Here is a 21,951-nt window from a genome sequence, read left to right on the forward strand (position 1 = left end):
ACCTCTGTAATTCTCACATTCAGTTTTATTTCCCTTTTTATATATGGGTACTATGAGAGCTCTACTCCAATCATCGGGAATTCGTCCCTCTGTCCAGGCTTTCTGAACTATGCAGTGCAGCCACTGTAATACTCTTATACCACCATACTTCAGCATTTCAGGTCGAATATCATCTACTCCTGCTGCCTTTCCACATTTCAGGCCTTTGATGGCTTTTTCTACTTCAAGTATGGATATGTATTCCTGACTGCATGCCTGGTCAGTGTTTTTTACCACTGTGCTGTCATCACTGCTTGTTTCATTTAGCAGTTTTTCAAAGTAATTACTCCATACTTCAAGGATATCTTTTTCTCCCGTTTTCATGTCACCTTTATCATCTCTAATTCCTTTTACAGCACTCTTTCCTCCATTCTTAAGTTTCTTCAACAACCTCCAGAATATTTTGCCACCTTCTTGATATTTATTTTCTATATTCTTGCCAAAGTCCTCCCATGACTTTTGTTTAGCTAGTTTTACACAGTGTTTAGCATTCTTGCATTTGTCTCTATATTCTCTAAAAGCAAAAGCTGACTTATTTGCCAGGAACTTTTGGTATGCTTTCTTCTTTTCCTTCACTGCCTCTTTAACTTCCTGTGTCCACCAGGGAGTTCTGATTTTTTTATCCTTACAAACAACCTCACCACAGGCCTCTCTGGCAGAATCAATCAATGTTTTCTTCAGAGTTTGCCACTGAATCTCCAAGGTTTGGTTCCTGTTCTCAAACTCTTTCATTTTTTCTTCAATAATCTTTGTGTATTTTAGTCTACAGTTCACATCTGAGAGCTGCTCAACTTTTATTCGCTTTAAAACTTTCTTACATGTTATTCTTTTCAATATGAAATTCAATTTTATCCTGCTCAAGACTAAATAGTGATCACTTCCAATTTCAAATCCTCTGTACACTCTGGTGTCCTGCACCAGTGGGAAAACATCACTATCAACAATAACATAGTGAATGAGACTTTTCTTATTCCTAGCCTCTTCTCTCCATGTGAATTTGTGCACATTTTTATGTTGGAACATGGTGTTAGTAATGACCAGTCCATGTCCTGAGCAGAAATCCAACAGATATTTGCCATTATTATTAGCTTTGCTCTTTTCTCCAAATTTTCCCAAAATATTTTTGTATGTCTGACAATCATTTCCTACTCTGCTATTTAGATCCCCAACAAGGACCAACTTTTCATTTTTCATTGTGTCAGTTGCTTTTTCTAAAGCCTCAAAAAATTCCTCCACTTCTACCTTAGTAGAACCTTCTGTGGGACCATAGGCACAAATAAGTCTCATTGTCCAGTTCCCCATTCTCATATTTGCCCACATTACTCTATTTGAGACTGCCTGCCATTCAAGAAGATTAGCCTTGTATTTTGTGTTGAATACTATGGCTACTCCTTCTTTTCCTTGATTGTCATTGCCTGAATATAACATTTTGTATTTATTGCTCAGAAAGAGCTCACCAGTTTTGGTCTTTTTTGTTTCAGTCACCCCTATTATGTCGATCTGGTACTTATCTAATTCCTCAGCTAGCTCCATTTCTTTGCCATTCAGGCTTCTTACGTTGATAGTACCGATCTTTAACTCTGGTGATGTTGAGTTGGGGTTTGTTTTCAGATTTGTTCCAGTAGCTGACTTTTCGCTGTTCGCCCTGGTTCCCTGGCGAAAACAACGGGGGCCTTGTTTAACCGGGCGACGCCCCAGCCGGCATGAAATTTTGTCATGTTGTACCATCATTCTATATTTTGGTTTAACCAATAAGAATACAATTTGGTCGGCTAAATCCCAAATTGCCAGCCCATCCTCGTCCGTTCAGTATCCAAGTAGATACCCAACAGGGTGCACCACGAGAAGGTGAGGATTGGACATTAGGTCAGAAGCCCTGGTCGGTTCTCCGCATTCCTTTAAAGGCTATGTGGAGGTCTCCTCTCAGTTATACAGCTTTGACCCTTAAGCACCCCCCTTATATACTGGAGAACGAAAATCCATACTAAATATACTTGTGGTTAATCAGTAATTTTCTTAATATTTATGTAATATGGAATTAAATTTAACTGAATTGTTAAATAATATAACTGCCAAAATCCTGTAAGAACAAAGAAAGTTAAGTGTAAATTAAATTGTGACAAAGGAAAGTTCCAGACATAGAAACATTCCAGAAGGATTAACTTATGACCTAAGGCAATCACTATCGTGAGGGTCAAGTATGTATGGGGTTTTCTCACCTTAACGCAATACCAAAAAAAGGTGGCGGATGCAGACCCAAGGGAATCAAATCATAGCAGGACCCAAGGTTGATGGAGAGATATAACAGGGGAAGACATTGGCCAGAAAAGTTACTCAAGAACTCAGAGGTTGGACAGATAGCGTCCTGGTATTTGTCATTGAAAGTGGTTCGTGGTCGTCAGCAGGTTCTTCGTAGGTCAATCGTCTTCTGGCAGGTGACTGTATTGATGTTCATGGCAGAATAAGTTCATCTTTGTTCTGTTCTGGCTCCAGGTTCGAGAAAGTTATGCCGATTCAAGGTCGGAGACCCACGTTCCAGCCAACAGAAGGCCAAAGTGCGAGATAACTCATCTGAGTTTTTTTTTTTTTGATGTTCTGGAATTCAAGCCACCATGTTTCCAGACGATCTCAGAAATAAAAAGTGACCTCATCATTCCCGGAAAAAAGTACCCGTGTGCGTAGCTAAGAAAAGGAAAGTAACAGTGTATAGTGATTTCAAGAATCTATTAGTGTGGACAAGATGACTATATACAAAGTACGGTTTAATATATTGTTTTTTATTAGAGGTGGAATTTGTGACGGAGATTTCTTTCAAGTTTTTATGTTAAAAGTACTTGAGGACTGAAGGCATTTAGCTAATCTTTGAATTAACTTGTTCAGTTGAGTGAGATAGAATAGCATTGATTTAAGGTGAAGTGTTAATATGCTTAGAATTGTTTATTAGTTAAGCCTGTCTGTTGTTTAGCATGTGTAAAATTGCTCTGTGTGCAACTAAGTGATAGCTAAAGTAGTACCATAGACAAGTTGTGTTAACAGAGAATTGTTTACTTAAGAGGATTAATTATAGTTCCCAACTTAATTTTGCTGCTGAGGTTTAGAGCCTGAAATATTTGTGTGTTTAAACTTAACTTCCAATGTACATTCAATTTGCATGAATAAATTGTTCTGTCTGTTAAATAATTTGCCTGATTCCTGTATATCAATGCACTGTGCTCATAAAAATTTAATCTATGTGACCTTGAGAGATAAGTAGCCACGACTGATAGATAGAAATTTTGCATTGCTAGATTTAGTAATAAGTACAAGAAAAAATTCCATGCCTTGCTGAGTGTTTTTCTTTGGAAGGATATTCAATTCCAATCTATGAATCCTGATGGCTCAGTCGATACAAACAAATAAATTTTCAGAATTCTAAATAGAAAAACGCCAGCAGTTCAGACAAAAAGATTGGCTCCAGCCAGAGGCAATTTCTTAGTTCTAAAGTTTTGTGCACATGAAGAATCATAATTAAGGCTTTAGACAAGGGGGGGGGAATTAAAGTTGAATGAGAGGATTAAAAATAAGAGACTAACTCAAGCAACGTATTTAGAGCTCGGAGTAACAACTGTATATCAAGTAGAATACTTAAGTTTAAGTAAAGTAAAATATCGAGTATAGGTTTTGAATAAAGAATAACACAATTGTAATAATATTTTTACAATGCTGCAGACAACAAATTTAATATAAATGACATATTTTTACAACAGCCTTTTTAGGATGACAGTTTTTCTCCAATTTTTTTCCCCTTTTCTTTTTGTATTTTTATGTGACTCCCATTCATGAACGGTTGTAAAGCTTTTTGGGTTTTTTATTTATTTCTTTTTTGCATAATATGAAACCCTGCTCTAAAGGCTAAACATGGAATTTTTTAAACCTACTTCAAGTCTCCAAATTAAGGAGGTGCAGTGGTACACTGGGAAATTAAATTTATCTCACACCTAAAGATAGTCACAAATACATATGCCTACAGCAGGATTCAAACTAACAGTCTGCTGCTGGTCGGAGAGCAAATATGCTAACCACTCAGGTTGACATATACATATTTGAAATTCTATTCATTTCAAATCTATATTAAAAAGCCACATCTAAAATTCAGATATCAGATTAGTTTTGCTCTGTTTACTAATGTACTACTAATACAGATCCTTTATTTCATTTTAAGGTATAATTCCTACCCTTAAGACTTATCTGAATTAATCAAATATACAATGCATGTAGGTTGTTTCACATGGAAAGGAAAAATTTTGAACTAAATAAAATGGAAATACAATGGGATTTCTCCCCCCCTCCCTAACTAATGTGTGTGTGTGTGTGTGGTGGAAGTCACATTTTTTATATGACTTCCGACTTCCTAAGCCACAATCCTGTGATTGTCGCTTATTACTATGAACAAACGGGAATTATCAAGTCAGGAATAGTAAATCATGCTTTGGACCCCCCCCCTTTCATACAGGGATTAGATGTAAGAAAAACTAATGTCACACAGAAGCCATTACGAATCAAACTATTTCTGTTCATCTCTTTTCTGCTTTTATATGAGCCTTACACAAAGTAGGCAGTGTAATCATTGCCACTAAATTATGACACCAATGTAATATCCTATAATACATTTCAGTATTATTTAAAAATTCACATACACTGTCCTTTTGCTATTTGGCAAATGCCCATAATATATTTTCTAATAAGAAAACTTAAGAAAAAAAATAAATAAATAAATAAGAGTTGCAATAGTTTGCACTAATTTTAAAACGAATTTAGTTGCTTTTTGTATAAAATATAAACTAATTATTAATTTCTTACTGTTAATAACTTACCATATATATTCCTGAGACTAGCAGTTGAGGATGAATTAGTATTCAGATGGTCATATACAGAAAAATGGGATATATCAGAATACTGGACATTGTTTCCATTCTTCTGAAGTAAACCAGTTGCTTCTGTCTGTCTTGTATTGTTTTGTCTAACAGCTTAAAAGAAAAAAAGAATATTTCACATATATAACCTTAGTTTGCTGAGATTTACAACTTTGAAAAGTATGCTATAAAAAATTATGGATGTATTTATACCTTAATACACATGAAGAGAGAGAGAGAGAGAGACTAACCAGCAGAGAATGGAATAGCATCACTTGCATCATCATCTTCTTGATCGCTTTCAGAGTCAGAAAATGTTCTTAAAGAAGCTAGGGAATGTCTACGAAATGGAAATGGGGTTCGTGTTCTGGACATAGCTGGATTCAGAGTACTCTGATTTAAGGTTGCATTGGTCCTATGTAAACTTTCCCTGCAAAAAAAAAAAAGGACTGCTGTTACATTAATATCTACATAGATATCAACAGCATAAAACTAATAAAAAAAAAAATGGAGAAATGAATTACATAAAATTGTGCTATAATAGTTTTTATAGAATAGTTATATCACAGAAGCAACATACTATAATATATCATTGGCAACATGTATTTATGTATTACTATATAATATTATGGTAACATGTAATGTGTATTTATTATGTAAATGCAAGTAAATAAATAGCAATCACATATTATATTGACTTGTATTTATTATATTTTATTCACCTTATCTACCAAGTGAATAATACTTAAACACTAGCTTAGAATATGTAGTGCACAATTTTCTTTTCTTAATGCAGTTTATTACTACAGAATTAACTCCTTGTGTACACTCCTCAATTAGGGTTTATCCACTTGTTGATGAGACCTAAATAAGAACTGCTACTTTGGCAATTGGTGGCAGTCAAGTCTCAGTACACGAAAGTACTGCCATGAATATAACTTAAACTTCTGTTTGGATTACACTACACACGGGTATAATATGGTGAAAAACAGTTTCATATATTATTTTTTGCCAGCCTGTTTGGTAAAATCGTTAACATATCTGCTCTCCAACCAACAGGTGGAGAGTTCAAATCCCACCATGGGCATGAATGTCTCTGATGGTCTTTAGATAGTAGGTGAATTTTACTGTTGGATGTAAAGTCAGTGTTCTGCTTACTGGCAGTGTGAAGTGGTTTTAAAAAAGTTTCATGTCAGGGTTTCCAGATTATGTAAAAAAAAATTTTAAAAATCCAAATATAAAATTTAAAAAATAGTCTATATATAAATACAGTAATAAATAATAGCCTCTAGTATAAAAAAAAATTCCATAGCCTGTCTACAGTACTGATGTACTATAAATATATAACCTTTTGTGGGCAGGATATGCATAGAAAAAAAATGTATGAGAAGTATATTGATAGAGAAGGGGAAGAGGGAAATAAGTGTTTTTAGGAGAAATAACAGCAAATTTCTGCATTCAGTCTTAACTGACTGTGTAAAAGTGGTACTGATAAATTCTACAGTGTAAGATGTGGATATTACTATAGATTATATTATTTATAAACTATATTATATAATATTTCATGGTAGCAACTACAGTTTTAGTTATCATGGTTTTAAAGCATAGGATCTGCATGTTTTGCCATGGGTTCATCCTACAGGCCTATCAAAATCAGTTTCATATTAGAGATGACAGTAATATAAACTAACTAGTACCTAGCATGGCATAAGCTAAAAATCTAGGATCAAGGTAAGGATTCTGCTTGTAACCTGCATTTTTGTGCTTATCCCCCCCCCCACTCCTATCTTGTGCTGTATCTAGATAATATATAATGCTATAGTTGCTCAGTGTTTTCCAAATGTAAACCACAGGCCCAGTACTGGTCCAATGAATGGTGTAAAAATTTAAATATAGCTTGTAAGATGTCAACAGAGAAAATCAAGCTATAAAAAATAAAACTTAATAGTCACTTATGCAAAGAAAATAAACTTATTTTTGGCCTGTTACCCCAACCACTATCAGATATTTTTACTAGTGCTACAACTCATCATCATCATCAAATTCCTGACATGTACCCTCAAGGGAGTGTACAAGATATGATAGTACTACATGAAAAATTTACATCATTACTAACTTCCTATCTACAATTTTCCTCCAAATCAGTCTGTTACTTGTCAAGACTCCAACATTATCACATCTTATATTTCTATCGTCTAAGGCACTTTGTACTGTATCAATACACCTATATCTTGGTCTCCTTCTGGGTTGTTTTCCTGCCAACCTGGCAGAGAACTTGTTTTGCTAATCTTTCCTCGCCCATTCTGTTTAAGTGACCATACCACCTGAGATTAGCTCTGCTAACACATTCCTGGACGCTGACAATGTCAAGTTCTTTTCTAATATCCTCGTTTTTAATATGATATTGCCATTGATGCCATCAGTTCATGCATATAATCTTTCTCAGGCCTCTCATATCTGTGGTCTCTAGTCTTTGGTCAAGTGTTTTACTTCTGACCCAGCTCTCAGATCCATAAGTTAAAACTGGCTTGAACACTGTCTTGTATACAGCTAATTTAGTGTTCCGCATAATTTCTCTCTTATTCCATATGAATTTATTCAATTGACTTCCTACCATACCAGCTTTGCTCATTCTGTTGTCTATTTCCATATTAATTTACCATCTTCTAATAAAAATCGTGCTTAAGTAGCTGAAATGTTTTAGTTGTTCCACAGGTTCCCCGTGCACAACACAGTTGACATTTTCAACAATTCTATTTATTTTCATTGTCTTTGTCTTTTTAATTCTGACCTTCATACCATATCTATTACAACAGTTATTCAATTTAGACAGGGAATCTTGCAAACTTGTAGCCGATTTTGTTAGAAGAATAACATCGTCCGCATAAAGCAAAGAGCTGACATTAACATTTCCAATTCTGATATCATGTTTAATACCACTTTCCTTCATGATGTGATCCATATAGATAACGAATAACAGAGGGGATAATATACATCTTTGTCTCAGACCAGATTTATCATTCAACCATCTTCCTGTACTTCCTTCAATTCTACAAGTGCTACAACTCTACTTATTTAATTCAGCAAACTAAATATGTATAAATGATGGAATGTAAAAAAATTATACCAGAAAACACTCCTTAGAACTGTTGGATTCTGAATAAGGAGAAATTTAAGTTATTAATATTCCTTACAGAATCCAACTTAATCCACCATACCAAAGGCTATACTTGTAAAAATTATTTGATATTAATCCCATGATTGTAAATTATTATTCATGTAATTTGCCTTGAGTTTATTTATTAAATTTTATTAATTAATCTAAAGTATGTGTTAGGAATGATAGAACCTTGTATTGAAATATTATTCTGTTTATTTTGATTATTCCTAAATTAATATTATGAGGAATTGTATATAAGTTTAATATGCCTTATGTGAATTATAATATTTTAATTTTTTATTTATCACCACCAGTATGTAAAGGTATAATGTTATGCAATATTTCTGTTTTTATTTTATTTTGTTTGTTACTATGGAGACAGGCTAGAAATAGCTAGCGCATACATGGATCACGAGATATGGTATTCAACTGCAGAGAAGGAATTGACATAAGAGAGCGTGAGAAAGAATTTGGGGCAGGAAAAAGGTATATAAGTGAAAAGCACGAGTATACAGGGGATCAGTAGACCAGAAGTATTCACGATAGTGCAGTGAAGAGAGAGGGGGAAGCACTAACGACAGTGCGGAGAGGCAGGAAGCAGGGAGCACTGATGGCAGCATGGAGTAAAGTAAGAGGCTGTAGTAATAGGAATTAGGTGCTGTAATTAGATTAAGAAGAGATGAGGAGATAGCTTATTAGCAACACTGAGTAAAGTAAGAGGCTGTAGTAATGGGAATTAAGTGTTGTAGTTGGACTATTTGAGAACCGGAAAAGTAATAGGCAACTGAGAATAATTCTTGAAGTTAAAGAATTACTACATGTTCCATTAGTTTCATGGAACTTTAAGAGAGAGCTGAATTGGTCGAATAGTATTAAAGAAGGAATGAGCATTTTCCTTTATCCAAGTATGTCTATACACGTGAAGTGCGACCATTAATAGTTCAGTTATCATTGAGAAGATTTATTCTAAATAGTGTTGCCATAGTGTGCTAAGTAAATATAGTTATAAAGTGTGCCCATAGTGAAATTGATGAGCAAAGGATTTATCGCGTAAGAACTGTCCAATTTTATGTTACTTCAGTGCAGAGATATATGTGTAATTCCTCCTGTTATTCCCCACATTAACAATAATGTTTTTTTGCTGAAATCAGCCAGAGTATGAAGTGTGAAAGTGTATAATCATGAAGCAGTCGTTGCCACCATTAATGTATTGAGACTTTACTGACAGTGTGATAATAGTAAAATTTGTTACTAAGAGATTTTGTGATATTGAACTCTATTATAAGTTATTTTAATATTGTGAAAGCTATAAGTCTGATAGCAGAATGCCCATAGGCTGAATTTGTAAGATGTTGTGACCAGTTAAGCTAAGACATTTATATTATCTTGTTCTCAGAATTGAATTTATATGTATAATATACAACCCTTAATTAAATGTTTTGTTTTGATGATTTTAAAATTGTGTTTGCCTGAATCTCTTTTACTGCACCGTTCATGAAATTATCGGACCTAGCGGGAGCGATAAAAATAAGAGATATACTCGGTCAACGTAAGAAATAATATTGATATAAAATTAGTTGATGCTTGGTTTCACTACATTTCGTTAGACTAATCTAGATATATAGTATAATCTAGATATAGGGTGCTTAAGGGTCAAAGCTGTATAACTGAGAGGAGACCTCCACATAGCCTTTAAAGGAATGCAGAGAACCGACCAGGGCTTCTGACCTAATGTCCAATCCTCACCTTCTCGTGGTGCACCCTGTTGGGTATCTACTTTGATACTGAACGAACGAGGATGGGCTGGCAATTTGGGATTCAGCCGACCAAATTGTATTCTTACTGGTTAAACCAAAATAAAAAATGATGGTACAACATGACAAAATTTCATGCCGGCTGGGGCGTCGCCCGGTTAAACAAGGCCCGCGTTGTTTTCGCCAGAGAACCAGGGCGAACAGCGAAAAGTCAGCTACTGGAACAAATCTGAAATCAAATCCCAACTCAACATCACCAGAGTTAAAGATCGGTACTATCAACGTAAGAAGCCTGAATGGCAAAGAAATGGAGCTAGCTGAGGAATTAGATAAGTACCAGATCGACATAATAGGGGTGACTGAAACAAAAAAGACCAAAACTGGTGAGATCTTTCTGAGCAATAAATACAAAATGTTATATTCAGGCAATGACAATCAAGGAAAAGAAGGAGTAGCCATAGTATTCAACACAAAATACGAGGCTAATCTTGTTGAATGGCAGTCGGTCTCAAGTACAGTAATGTGGGCAAATATAAGAATGGGGGAACTGGACAATGAGACTTATTTGTGCCTATGGTCCCACAGAAGGTTCTACTAAGATGGAAGTGGAGGAATTTTTTGAGGCTTTAGAAAAAGCAACTGACACAATGAAAAAGGAAAAGTTGGTCCTTGTTGGGGATCTAAATAGCAGAGTAGGAAATGATTGTGAGACATACAAAAATATTTTGGGAAAATTTGGAGAAAAGAGCAAAGCTAATAATAATGGCAAATATCTGTTGGATTTCTGCTCAGGATATGGACTGGTTATTACTAACACCATGTTCCAACATAAAAATGTGCACAAATTCACATGGAGAGAAGAGGCAAGGAATAAGAAAAGTCTCATTCACTATGTTATTGTTGATAGTGATGTTTTCTCCCTGGTGCAGGACACCAGAGTGTACAGAGGATTTGAAATTGGGAGTGATCACTATTTAGTCTTGAGCAAGATAAAATTGAATTTCATATTGAAAAGAATAACATGTAAGAAAGTTTTAAAGCGAATAAAAGTTGAGCAGCTCTCAGATGTGAACTGTAGACTAAAATACAGAAAGATTATTGAAAAGAAAATGAAAGAGTTTGAGAACAGGAATCAAACCTTGGAGATTCAGTGGCAAACTCTGAAGAAAACATTGATTGATTCTGCCAGAGAGGCATGTGGTGAGGTTGTGGGCAAGGATAAAAAAATCAGAACTCGATGGTGGACACAGGAAGTTAAAGAGGAAGTGAAGGAAAAGAAGAAAGCATATCAAAAGTTCCTGGTAAATAAGTCAGCTTTTACTCTTACAGAATACAGAGACAAATGTAAGAAAGCTAAACAGTGCGTAAAACTAGCTAAACAAAAGTCATGGGAGGACTTTGGCAAGAATATAGAAAATAAATATCAAGAAGGTGGCAAAATATTCTGGAGGTTGTTGAAGAAGCTTAGGAATGGAGGAAGGAGTGCTGTAAAAGGAATTAGAGATGATAAAGGTGACATGAAAACAGGAGAAAAAGATATCCTTGAAGTATGGAGTAATTACTTTGAAAAACTGCTAAATGAAACAAGCAGTGATGACAGCACAGTGATAAAAAACACTGACCAGGCATGCAGTCAGGAATACATATCCATACTTGAAGTAGAAAAAGCCATCAAAGGCTTAAAATGTGGAAAGGCAGCAGGAGTAGATGATATTCGACCAGAAATGCTGAAGTATGGTGGTATAAGAGTCATACAGTGGCTGCACTGCATAGTTCAGAAAGCCTGGACAGAGGGACGAATTCCCGATGATTGGAGTAGAGGTCTCATAGTACCCATATATAAAAAGGGAAATAAAATTGAATGTGAGAATTACAGAGGTATTTCCCTACTGAGTGTTCCTGGCAAGATCTATGTAAGTATACTTGAGAAACGGTTGAGAAGAATTGTGGAAGAAAAGCTTGGTGAAGAACAAGCTGGATTCAGGCCAAATAGAGGCTGTCAGGATCAGATCTTCACTTTACGACAAATAGTCGAGAAAGCATGGAATATAACAAAGATCTGTATTTAAGTTTTGTCGATTTGGAAAAGGCATATGACAAGGTGCCAAGAGAGAAGCTATTCAATACTTTGCAGTTATATGGTGTCAATGGGGCATTATATCAAGCAATACTTAGTCTTTATTTGAGTTGTAAGTCAGCAGTTAGAATTGAAGGAAGTACAGGAAGATGGTTTAATGTTAAATCTGGTGTGAGACAAGGATGTACATTATCCCCTCTGTTATTCATTATCTATATTAATCACATTATGAAGGAATGTGGTATTAAACCTGATATCAAAATTGGAGATGTTAATGTCAGCTCTTTGCTTTATGCGGATGATGTTATACTTCTAAATAAATCCGCTACAAGTCTGCAACATTCTCTGACTAAATTGAATAGCTGTTGTAATAGATATGGTATGAAGGTCAGCAATAAAAAGACAAAGACAATGAAAATAGGCAGAATCACTGAAAATGTCAACTGTGTTGTGAATGGAGAACCTGTGGAACAAGTAAAACATTTCAGCTACTTAGGCACAATTTTTAATGAAGATGGTAAATTAAATATAGAAATAGACAACAGAATAGACAACAAAATCAGCAAAGCTGGTATGGTGGGAAGTCAATTGAATAAATTCATATGGAATAAGAAAGAAATTAGTCAGAACACTAAATTAGCTGTATACAAGACAGTGTTCAAACCAGTTTTAACTTATGGATCTGAGAGCTGGGTCAGAAGTAAAACACTTGACCAAAGACTAGAGACCGCAGATATGAGAGTCCTGAGAAAGATTAGAGGCGTGAACAGATGGCATCAATGGCAATATCATATTAAAAATGAGGATATTAGGAAAGAACTTGACATTGTCAGCATCCAGGAATGCGTTAGCAGAGCTAATCTCAGGTGGTATGGTCACTTAAATAGAATGGGAGAGGAGAGATTAGCAAAACAAATGTTCTCTGCCAGGTTGGCAGGAAAACGACCCAGAGGAAGACCAAGATATAGTGGATTGATACGGTACAAAGTGCCTTAGACGATAGAAATATAAGATCTGATAATGTTGGAGTCTTGACAAGTAACAGACTGATTTGGAGGAAAATTGTAGATAGGAAGTTAGTAATGATGTAATTTTTTCATGTAGTACTGTCGTATCCTGTACACCCCTTGAGAGTACATGGCAGGAATTTGATGATGATGATGATAATCTAGATATAGAGTGGCGCAGTCTAAAAATATAAATTTCTCTATATTTAAATTAGTAATCAACCAGCAACTTATTACTTGTTTAAGAACAGAGTTAAAATAAGATGGCGGATCAAAAACAAGGAAGTACGATCCAACAGAACTATATAATTTCTGGAAAAGACTGTTCTAACCTGTTAAATATGATATTTTAGATCCTGATCAAGCCAGTAATAAATCACAGATGAAATACATAGATCCTACTATATTAAAAAAACGTATGTTGCCATGAAATTAAATGCCATGTAATAAAGCAGTCTGTGTAAACAGAATTAAGTTAACTGGTAAATAATGTAATGTCTTTAGAAAATTTGAATAGCTCTATGTCTTCAAGACCACGCTCTGGATACTCGCCACAGAATAAGATGGAAGAAAGCCACAGTAATACACCGCAGCAAGTTCAAGTATGAAAGACTATTCATGGAATCAGCCTCGGCCCTTAGGAACATGCCAAACCTCAACAAATTTGGATGCATGAAACTGCCCCAAATTTGGGAAACTTTTATCAAAAGAACTTCAGCCCAAAGGCCAAGAACTACCAATATAGCCCACCAGGGGGCACCATCAGGACTTTAGGAAAACGCTAGCGTCCTAGCCTCAGTCTCATTTGTTGTATTAGTACTTGTGTGCACGTGTCTTTTTAGTAAGTTCCCAAGAAGATGGCAACGTAACGTTCGCCGAAATATCGGAAAGTGTATATTAAAGTTTATTTAATCTATATTTCCAGTATACGCTGTCAATTCCTTAAATATTAGTTATTATGTCTTCAAGTTTTGACTAATAATGCTGAGGTTGAAGAACTGGATCTGAAAGAGGCATACAGCTCAAATATGCTTGCTGGGTCAGCACTTCAATCAATCAGCATGGTAAGTGCTACATGTAGAAGAGCATGTATATATGGATATGGTAATTTTAGGCTGCAATGCAAAGCAGCATTTTCAAATCAGATCTCAACATGCAACTCATATTGCAGCTAAAATTACATGTCAACAGGATGTATATGAGTTTCCATTTTATTTATTGAAGATATAATAATTTGTTCTGAAGGATGAGTGAAAAAAATTCTTTGTAAACAGGCATACTACTATAAAGACAGTACACTCCATAACTCAAAAGATAGGCAACCACTGAGGATTAACAGGCTACCAGCAGTTCACTATACAGATTTAAGAAAGTCTAATGTAGAACAAAATGTTATAAGAAGCAAAAAATATAATAACTCAAATTATCATGCAAGATGAAATTCCTTCCCATAAAGATTAAGCTGCATTTCCATACTGTAAAATTATGAGAAATACAACTAGATTCAAAATTGAACGTAACCAAAAAATGCAAAGTAAATAATTCTGAAGGGAAAAATAAATTTCTTTACTTGAGATATAGTACAGACTCCAGCCTAATGCCTGTAATAATACTGATTTTATTATCCTCTCTGCACTTAATTAAACAAAAAAAAAAAAAAAAAAAAACATATGATCTTTATCCTGAGAAGTAAAATGTTGAAAATGCACCCACTTAAAAGGAGATCTATAGACCTTTCATTCTGTTACATTTCAAACAAAAGACAACTAGCTTCTATTTCATCCTACTGCATTAAGAAGGGGCCATGCATAATCCAGATTCACAATAATATCAGAATCCAATTCTAAATGCCTCAAACAGCACCAGTATCATTTTGCTACACAGAGATAGACAATAGCTTACTGGTATTTTCCAGCAGGCAGTTGATTTTCCACTCTTCTCCAGTGCTGCTCTAAAAATCAGAAGTTTGAAAAACATGTGTCTTGCTGTTTGCATAAATTGCAATTAAAAGCTCAATTAATAAGAGTTGCTGAAATCTTTTCTGTGATTTCATACTGATATTTTCAGGATCTGATACGGAGGTAGAGGTTTTTTTTTTCCCTTGAACTTTGGATTTTTCATACTGCATACAGACAAATTGGCCTTCAGAACACATGCAATTTACAGACAAAAAAATACTAGTGGTGGTGGTTGGCAGTAGATGGATTTGGCATAGATGATGGTGATGGCAGTAGTAGCAATTCGGTGTAGTTGATGGATGAAGTGGCGGAGACAGAGTTGTAGAGTAGATGCCAGCCCTCAACGAGTCTTTGGACTGACTTCTTGAGGATGTCATGAAATAATAATAATAACAATTTTAAAAAAGCAATATAAATATTTAATAATTCAGTAAATTCTGTTCACAAACATTTATCTAAATTATTAATTGTATAAATACTAATAAATAGAGAGATATATACCAAACACAACATTTTCATTATTTGCACAAGACATGAAAGTTTTTCATACATTGTTACTAGTTAAGAAGAGATTATATAGCATTAAAAGATTTCTTTTTGTCTTTTCAATATAGATAAAATTTTTCAATATAATAATTTGTTTAGTGGTAGAAAAGAAAACTTCCATTTACATTAGTAAAATTATATTCAGAAACCCTACAATAAAAGGGGAAAAACACAAGTTCAGTATTAAAAATTCTACTGTATAGTATTAATTCTATTATATTGCTAGAGCAGTGTTTTTCTGACTGTGACCCACAATAAAAAATACATATTACATCTCAACCCAGCACACATGCATACACACCTATATGTTGTAAGGACAAGAAGAGATATCCCTAGTGAACAGGTTCTATATTTCCAGACAACTCATTTGTAAAGGTAGAGCAAGTTCCATGCACTTTGCCACCTTTCAAATATCAAGTTTACGGTATTAAGCTGATAAGAACAAATACTAAAGTCTTACCCAAAAGGCCTAGAAGCAAAAAGTGTAGTATCTGTTCTTACCAGTTTAATAGCTGATATAGGTACCATCAGCCCCCCCCCCCCCCAAAGATAAACTGATTTTTGGATGGTGGCCAAGTGCATGTAGTTTACTCCACTTTTAACTCGAGTTGTCCTGGTGTTGCACTACCTATAGGATCAGCTCTCCCCATCAGGAAGAAATGAAACACATGCACGCACACTAAACTGAAATAAAAGTTTCACAAAATTGTGTCCTTCTAATAAAAAACAAAAACATAAAGTTAATATCAAACATGAATTTTATTAACATTTAAATACAACACAGAAAAAAAAAACTCAAAATAAACAAATTAGAAAATATTTAATGCAATAGGTATGTTGCCATAAAACACAGGATTAATTTTTATTCATAAGAATTGGAGAATTATTAGATACAAAAAACATCATACATCTTGGACATCTGGGGTCTCTTCTTCCTGTAGGTTTACATTTATATGCTAATTAGGGGATCCTACTGTTATTCATCCTTTCTATGTGGTGTAGCCAATTTTGCTGATATTCTTCTATTTCTTGTATGATGTTTTTTGTATCTAATCGTTCTTCATATATTCTTATGAATAAAAATTAATCCTGATATTTATGGCAACATAAAGACAACAAAAAACAAAAACATAAAGTTAATATCAAACATGAATTTTATTAACATTTAAATACAACACAGAAAAAAAAACCTCAAAATAAACAAATTAGAAAATATTTAATGCAATAGGTATGTTGCCATAACAGGACTAATTTTTATTCATAAGAATATATGGAGAACGATTAGATATAAAAAACATCATACAAGAAATAGAAGAATATCAGCAAATTTGGCTACACCACATAGAAAGGATGAAAACAATAGGATCCCCAAATTAGCATATAAATATAAACCTACAGGAGGAAGAGACTGCAGACGTCCAAGATTAAGGTGGAAAGATCAACTTCATCTGCAGAGCAGGAACAGGACATAAAAAGCCTATACCTGAATTGCTCACGTGACGACGAAGAATATATGGTTTTGCTCACTATGTATACTCTTTTGAAATAAAGAAATGAAAATGTCCCTGTAAAGCAATAAATATCTTCTCCCCATTCTGAAAATTTGCATTTTGAGTATGGTAAAATGAGTAGGCTTATTGTATGAGTAGCCTTATTGTACCACTCAATATAGTACAGACACGGCTAAATACAGAGCGGGCCCAAAATGTACCTACCAAGTTTAAATCCAATTTTCTCTGCAATTAGCTGGTATAATTAGAAAAAAACTTTACCAACACATTATAGCCTCAAAGACAAAGTGTATCAGAACAATCCAAAGACTTTGGAGGAACTAAAGTCATCTATCAAGCATGAAATCTTGGCTATTACAACAGACACCCTCCACAAGGTGATGTACAATTTTGTGATATAATTGCAGAAGACTGTCGAGGTTAAAGGTAAACATACTGAATATGTAACATAAATAACATAAGATGTAAACCTTAATACACTTTGGATGAGATCTGTATGCCTCCTCATTCAGGAATAATACAGCATTAAATTTGGTAGGTACATTTTGGACCACCCTGTATATGTACTATATATAACGACAATTACTATAAATTGGAGACATCTTCAATGAAAGCGATCTGACTCTGTATAATGATAAACTCCTCTCCCACAGGCACTATATATTATCATTAAGACAATTTCAATTTTACAATTTAAATTTAATCAAAAACATTCAACCTAGTGTGCCATATATATTTAAAACTTTGTAAAAATGTGTGAGTTCCCACATGAAGGAAAATGCGGGATGCAACACTGACCTCCAGGAATGTGTTAAAGCTACAAAATCAACGAGATACATCCTGACATTTTCTATTATATTTCATTTTTAAAAAATGTTGGGTGTGACCCACAAAAGTGATTTCACGGCCCACTAATGGTCTCAACCCACAGTTTGAAAAACACTGCTCTAGAGTGTGATTAAAAATACACTGTTATTTCCATACTTACTCAGAATCCCCATCTTCAAAACCACTTGAATAATCATGGAATAATTTCTTCCTATTTTTAATCAGTCTTGTTTTCCATGTATATAAAGTTTTAGATATGGTGGTTTCAGTAGTATGAGAAGAAGCTGAAGAGGTATGTGATGTTTGATATTTTTGAACATCTGATTGTGGAACAACTTTTGCAACTAATCTCTTTATTGCTGAATTAAAATCTTCTTCCTAATTGTATGCATAAAAATTATAAGTAATAAACATAACAGTAAAAGTGTATATATATATATTATTTAATATTTATTGACTAGAACACCCCGAGAATTAAAAATAAAAGCAGATTTTATTTGCACAACTAGTTTCGCCTTTCACAGACTTCCTCAGGTGCTAAAAACATACAAATAACCAGTAAGATAACCAAACAGGAAATGGCTCTGAACAGTACAAAAAAAGCATTAGAAAATAACTGTTAAGGTTCAAGCTTTGATGAGTTTAAAAAAGAACTCTTTCTAACTGTATTATTAGGCATATACATGTGTTTAAGATCTCAAGCATGCCAATATTGAATTTGTAACTAAGGTTATTGTTAATATGTACAGGGTTAAGGATTATTTCTTTTGATGCTATTATTTTTTTTTCTATTTCGTCGTAACAACGATGAATGTTATTTGGCTTTTCCCAAAGAACTGGATGTGGGAGCCCTTCTTCGTTGGAATTTGCGGAAAACAAAATATGGCTAGATAAGGGGCTGGCTCGTGTTCTCTTGTAATTTATATCTCTTTTATGTTCATCAATGTGAAGTTCAATTGATTTTTCCGTCTGGCCAAAGTATAGTTTACTACAAGAATTCTTGACACTAAACGTACCTTGGCCTTTCTATTTGCTAAAAAAAAGTGCACTTTCTAACAACATTGAACATTCACTTGATAGTGTCATGTGGAACCATATTAAAGAAGTGAGTGAATCTTTTGCATTCCTAGATTCAAAATGAAAACAAACTAAAACTAATTACAAAATTTAATTTTCTCAAACAAAAACAAAGGACACAAACTTACTTCGTGTTGAATCCATTTTTACAATTAACAATGCTAGACCTCCTGCAGACAACATCACCTGTTCGGAACTACAGACTATTAAACATCTTCAGAATAATAAAGACATTATCATTCTTCCAGCAGATAAAGGAAATGCTAGTTGTTCTCACACTAGACAACAAGATACTAGATTGGTTACAAACTGACACTTATTCTATTCTAGAAAGAGATCATACTAGAGAACTTCATAACCGCACAAATAATCTCTTGAGAAATACGATGGAATTACCCAGAAATTTATGTCTTTCCTTCCATTCTCTCCATCCACTGATCCCTTGTCTATATGGATTACCTAAAGTCCATAAGGAGAATATCCCATTACGTCCTATAGTTGAAGGTATTGATTCTCCGACGTACAACCTTTCTAAATATCTTGCCACTTCTCTAAAATTTTTCTTCGGCAAATCTTCATCCTTTATCAAAAACTCAATGGATTTGGTCTACAGCATTAAGGATATCACCTCAAAGATACAGAAATCATGGCCAGTTTTGACATAATTTCCTTATTTACAAATGCTCTGATGGAGGAAGTTCTTTCACTATTAAAAGACAAAGTATCTAAGAAGATCTCAGCCTTATTAAGACACCGTCTTAATTCCAGATACTTCAAATTTGAGAATACAATCTACAAACAAAATTCGGGACTAGCTATGGGAAACCCTTTATCTCCAGTACTCACTAACATCTACCAAAGATTTTGAAGAAAAGGCTATCTCATCCTTCCCTTTAAAACCAAAGATTTGGAAACGTTACATTGATGACATCTTTTTAATTAGGGGAACATGGCCTTGAATCCCTCCGGAACTTCCAAGACTACCTAAATAATATACATCCTAACATAAAATTTACAACTGATTGGAAGTCAACAGTTCTCTGTCTTTTCTGGATGTCAAACTGACCTGTTCAGCAGGAAAATTAAGATTTCTATTTACAGAAAACCTACCTATACGGACATGTATTTTCATGCTCACTACCACCACTATCCTCCACAAAAATTCAGAATTATTTTTACACTCAGACATCGGGCTCGCTCGCTCGCTTCTTTCCTTCTTCTTCAATCTCCTTCTAACTACATTTCAACTAAATGGCTACTCAATGAAGACTATCAACAAACTCCTGTTCAATCGTCTCCCTCACCGCAACGAAGATACAATTTTTAAAGGGAGCATTTCTATTCCTTACATCAGCTCTGTTACACCAAAATTGGCGAAGATTCTAAGAAAATATAACATACGAACTTTCTTCACGACACTACCAAAACAACGTCCCCTTTTAAGTTGACTGAAGAGTAGACATAACAATCTCAAATACACCGGCATCTACCAGATTTTCTGCAATTATGGTAAACCATACTTTGACCAGACAGAAAAATCAATTGAACTTCGCATCGAGGAACATTAAAGAGATATAAATTACAAGAGAACACGAGCCAGCACTTTATCTAGCTGTAAAAACTTGATTGTAGCTTATATATTCTAAAGCACATTGCATTGATTTTTACATGGGTCAAGTCCCATGAGAATGTAAAAATAACTTGTTTGTCTCTGTATATTTTGTACTAGATATTTTTTGTAAATACCCCTTTGGAAGTTAACTGTATAAACTACTTTAATAAGAATATTTCAGAGTGTTAAAAAACAAGGCAATATTTTGCTGCCGAAACTTTATGTAATAGCTCTACATGACGGCATAAGAAAGGTTGCTTATGATTTTTTTTTGTGTATGAGAAAAACTTGCAAGCTCTGCACATAAACACCTCCGAAGTCAGTCCGAAAGGTTCAAACAACTTTCCAATGGCTGGCAACTTACAATCAAAAGAAAGCAGAGGAGAATAGAAAGCGGGCCGAACTTGAAAGAAGATGAAAGAGTCATGCCGAGTTCTTTGAGGGGTTACAAACTTCATGCAAGGTCTCAGAGAAGGCATTAATGTTGATGAGGCATTAAGGAATTAATGTTGAAGTAAAAAGGTTCTAATTTGTGCTAAAGAATTTTTATAGATGGATAGAGAAAGCAATCTCCCTATTCTTTAATTCATGCATATTTCATAGTAATGTAAATAAAATGTGTTTTGATTTTTTTGTTAAAGTAGCGCTGCCTGATTGTTTATTTTTACAACTGCACTATTCCTAAATAAATCAGATTTGTGAGCGGGAAACTAAGTGAGATAGCCAATAATATTGGAAACCAACACCCTATTATTATATAGCCATGTTTTGTTTTCTGCAAATTCCAACAAAGAAGAGCTCCCACATCCAGTTCTCTGGGAAAAGTCAAATAACATTCATCCATATTTATCGTTGTTACAGCGAAATAGAAAAGAAAATAATAGCATCAAAAGAAATAATCCTTAACCCTGTACATATCAACAATAATCTTAGTTACAACTTGTCGGATTATCACTGTTCTGCTATCCAATATTGGCGTGATTAAGATCTTAAATGCATGTATATGTATAATAATACAGCTAGAGAGAGAGAATTATTTTTTAAACTCATCAAAAGCTTGAACCTTAACAGTTATTTGCTAACACTTTTTTTGTACTGTTAAGAGCCAGTTCCTGTACAGTTATCTTACTGGTTATTTGTATGTTTTTGGCTAGAAAAAGTCTGTGAAAGACGAAATTAGTTGTGCGAATAAAATCTGCTTTTATTTTTAATTCTCGGTGTTTGGGTCATTAAATACTAAATAAAATGTACTCAAACCGAGTAAATCAATGTATAAACATATATATATATATATATATATACAGTATATATATATATATAAACTGAGTCACTTAATGACAAAAACTGAATAACTGGGCATGCAGATAACCAAGATCCTCTAATCCAATATCCAACCTTCACCTTTTCAATGTGAGCTGCTGAAGCATAGGCTTGGGATATGGCAATTTGGGACTTAGGAGCCAAATTATATTCATATATTCAGTACTGAC

At 34.3% G+C, this 21,951-nt stretch overlaps 1 protein-coding gene and 1 pseudogene across 1 annotated transcript in view; one reads left to right on the forward strand and one right to left on the reverse strand.

The window, feature by feature from the left end:
• LOC150103050 (uncharacterized) overlaps positions 1 to 21,951 on the reverse strand; it is a 320,792-nt gene that overhangs the window by 219,270 nt on the left and 79,571 nt on the right. Inside the window, exons 3-5 of the mRNA XM_090397384.1 lie at positions 17,933 to 18,150; positions 5,183 to 5,361; positions 4,893 to 5,045 (exon numbers count right to left, since the gene is read on the reverse strand). Of these exons, the coding sequence (XP_090253510.1) occupies positions 4,893 to 5,045; positions 5,183 to 5,361; positions 17,933 to 18,150 (550 nt within the window). The remainder of the gene's footprint in view (positions 1 to 4,892; positions 5,046 to 5,182; positions 5,362 to 17,932; positions 18,151 to 21,951) is intronic.
• Positions 15,882 to 16,083, forward strand: LOC150103051 (U2 spliceosomal RNA; annotated as a pseudogene).

This window comes from Typopeltis vanoorti, chromosome 9 (genome assembly GCF_054136105.1).
Source record: "Typopeltis vanoorti isolate ZY-2024b chromosome 9, IOZ_Tvanoo_1.0, whole genome shotgun sequence".
In the NCBI taxonomy this organism is placed as follows: Eukaryota; Metazoa; Arthropoda; class Arachnida; order Uropygi; family Thelyphonidae; genus Typopeltis; species Typopeltis vanoorti.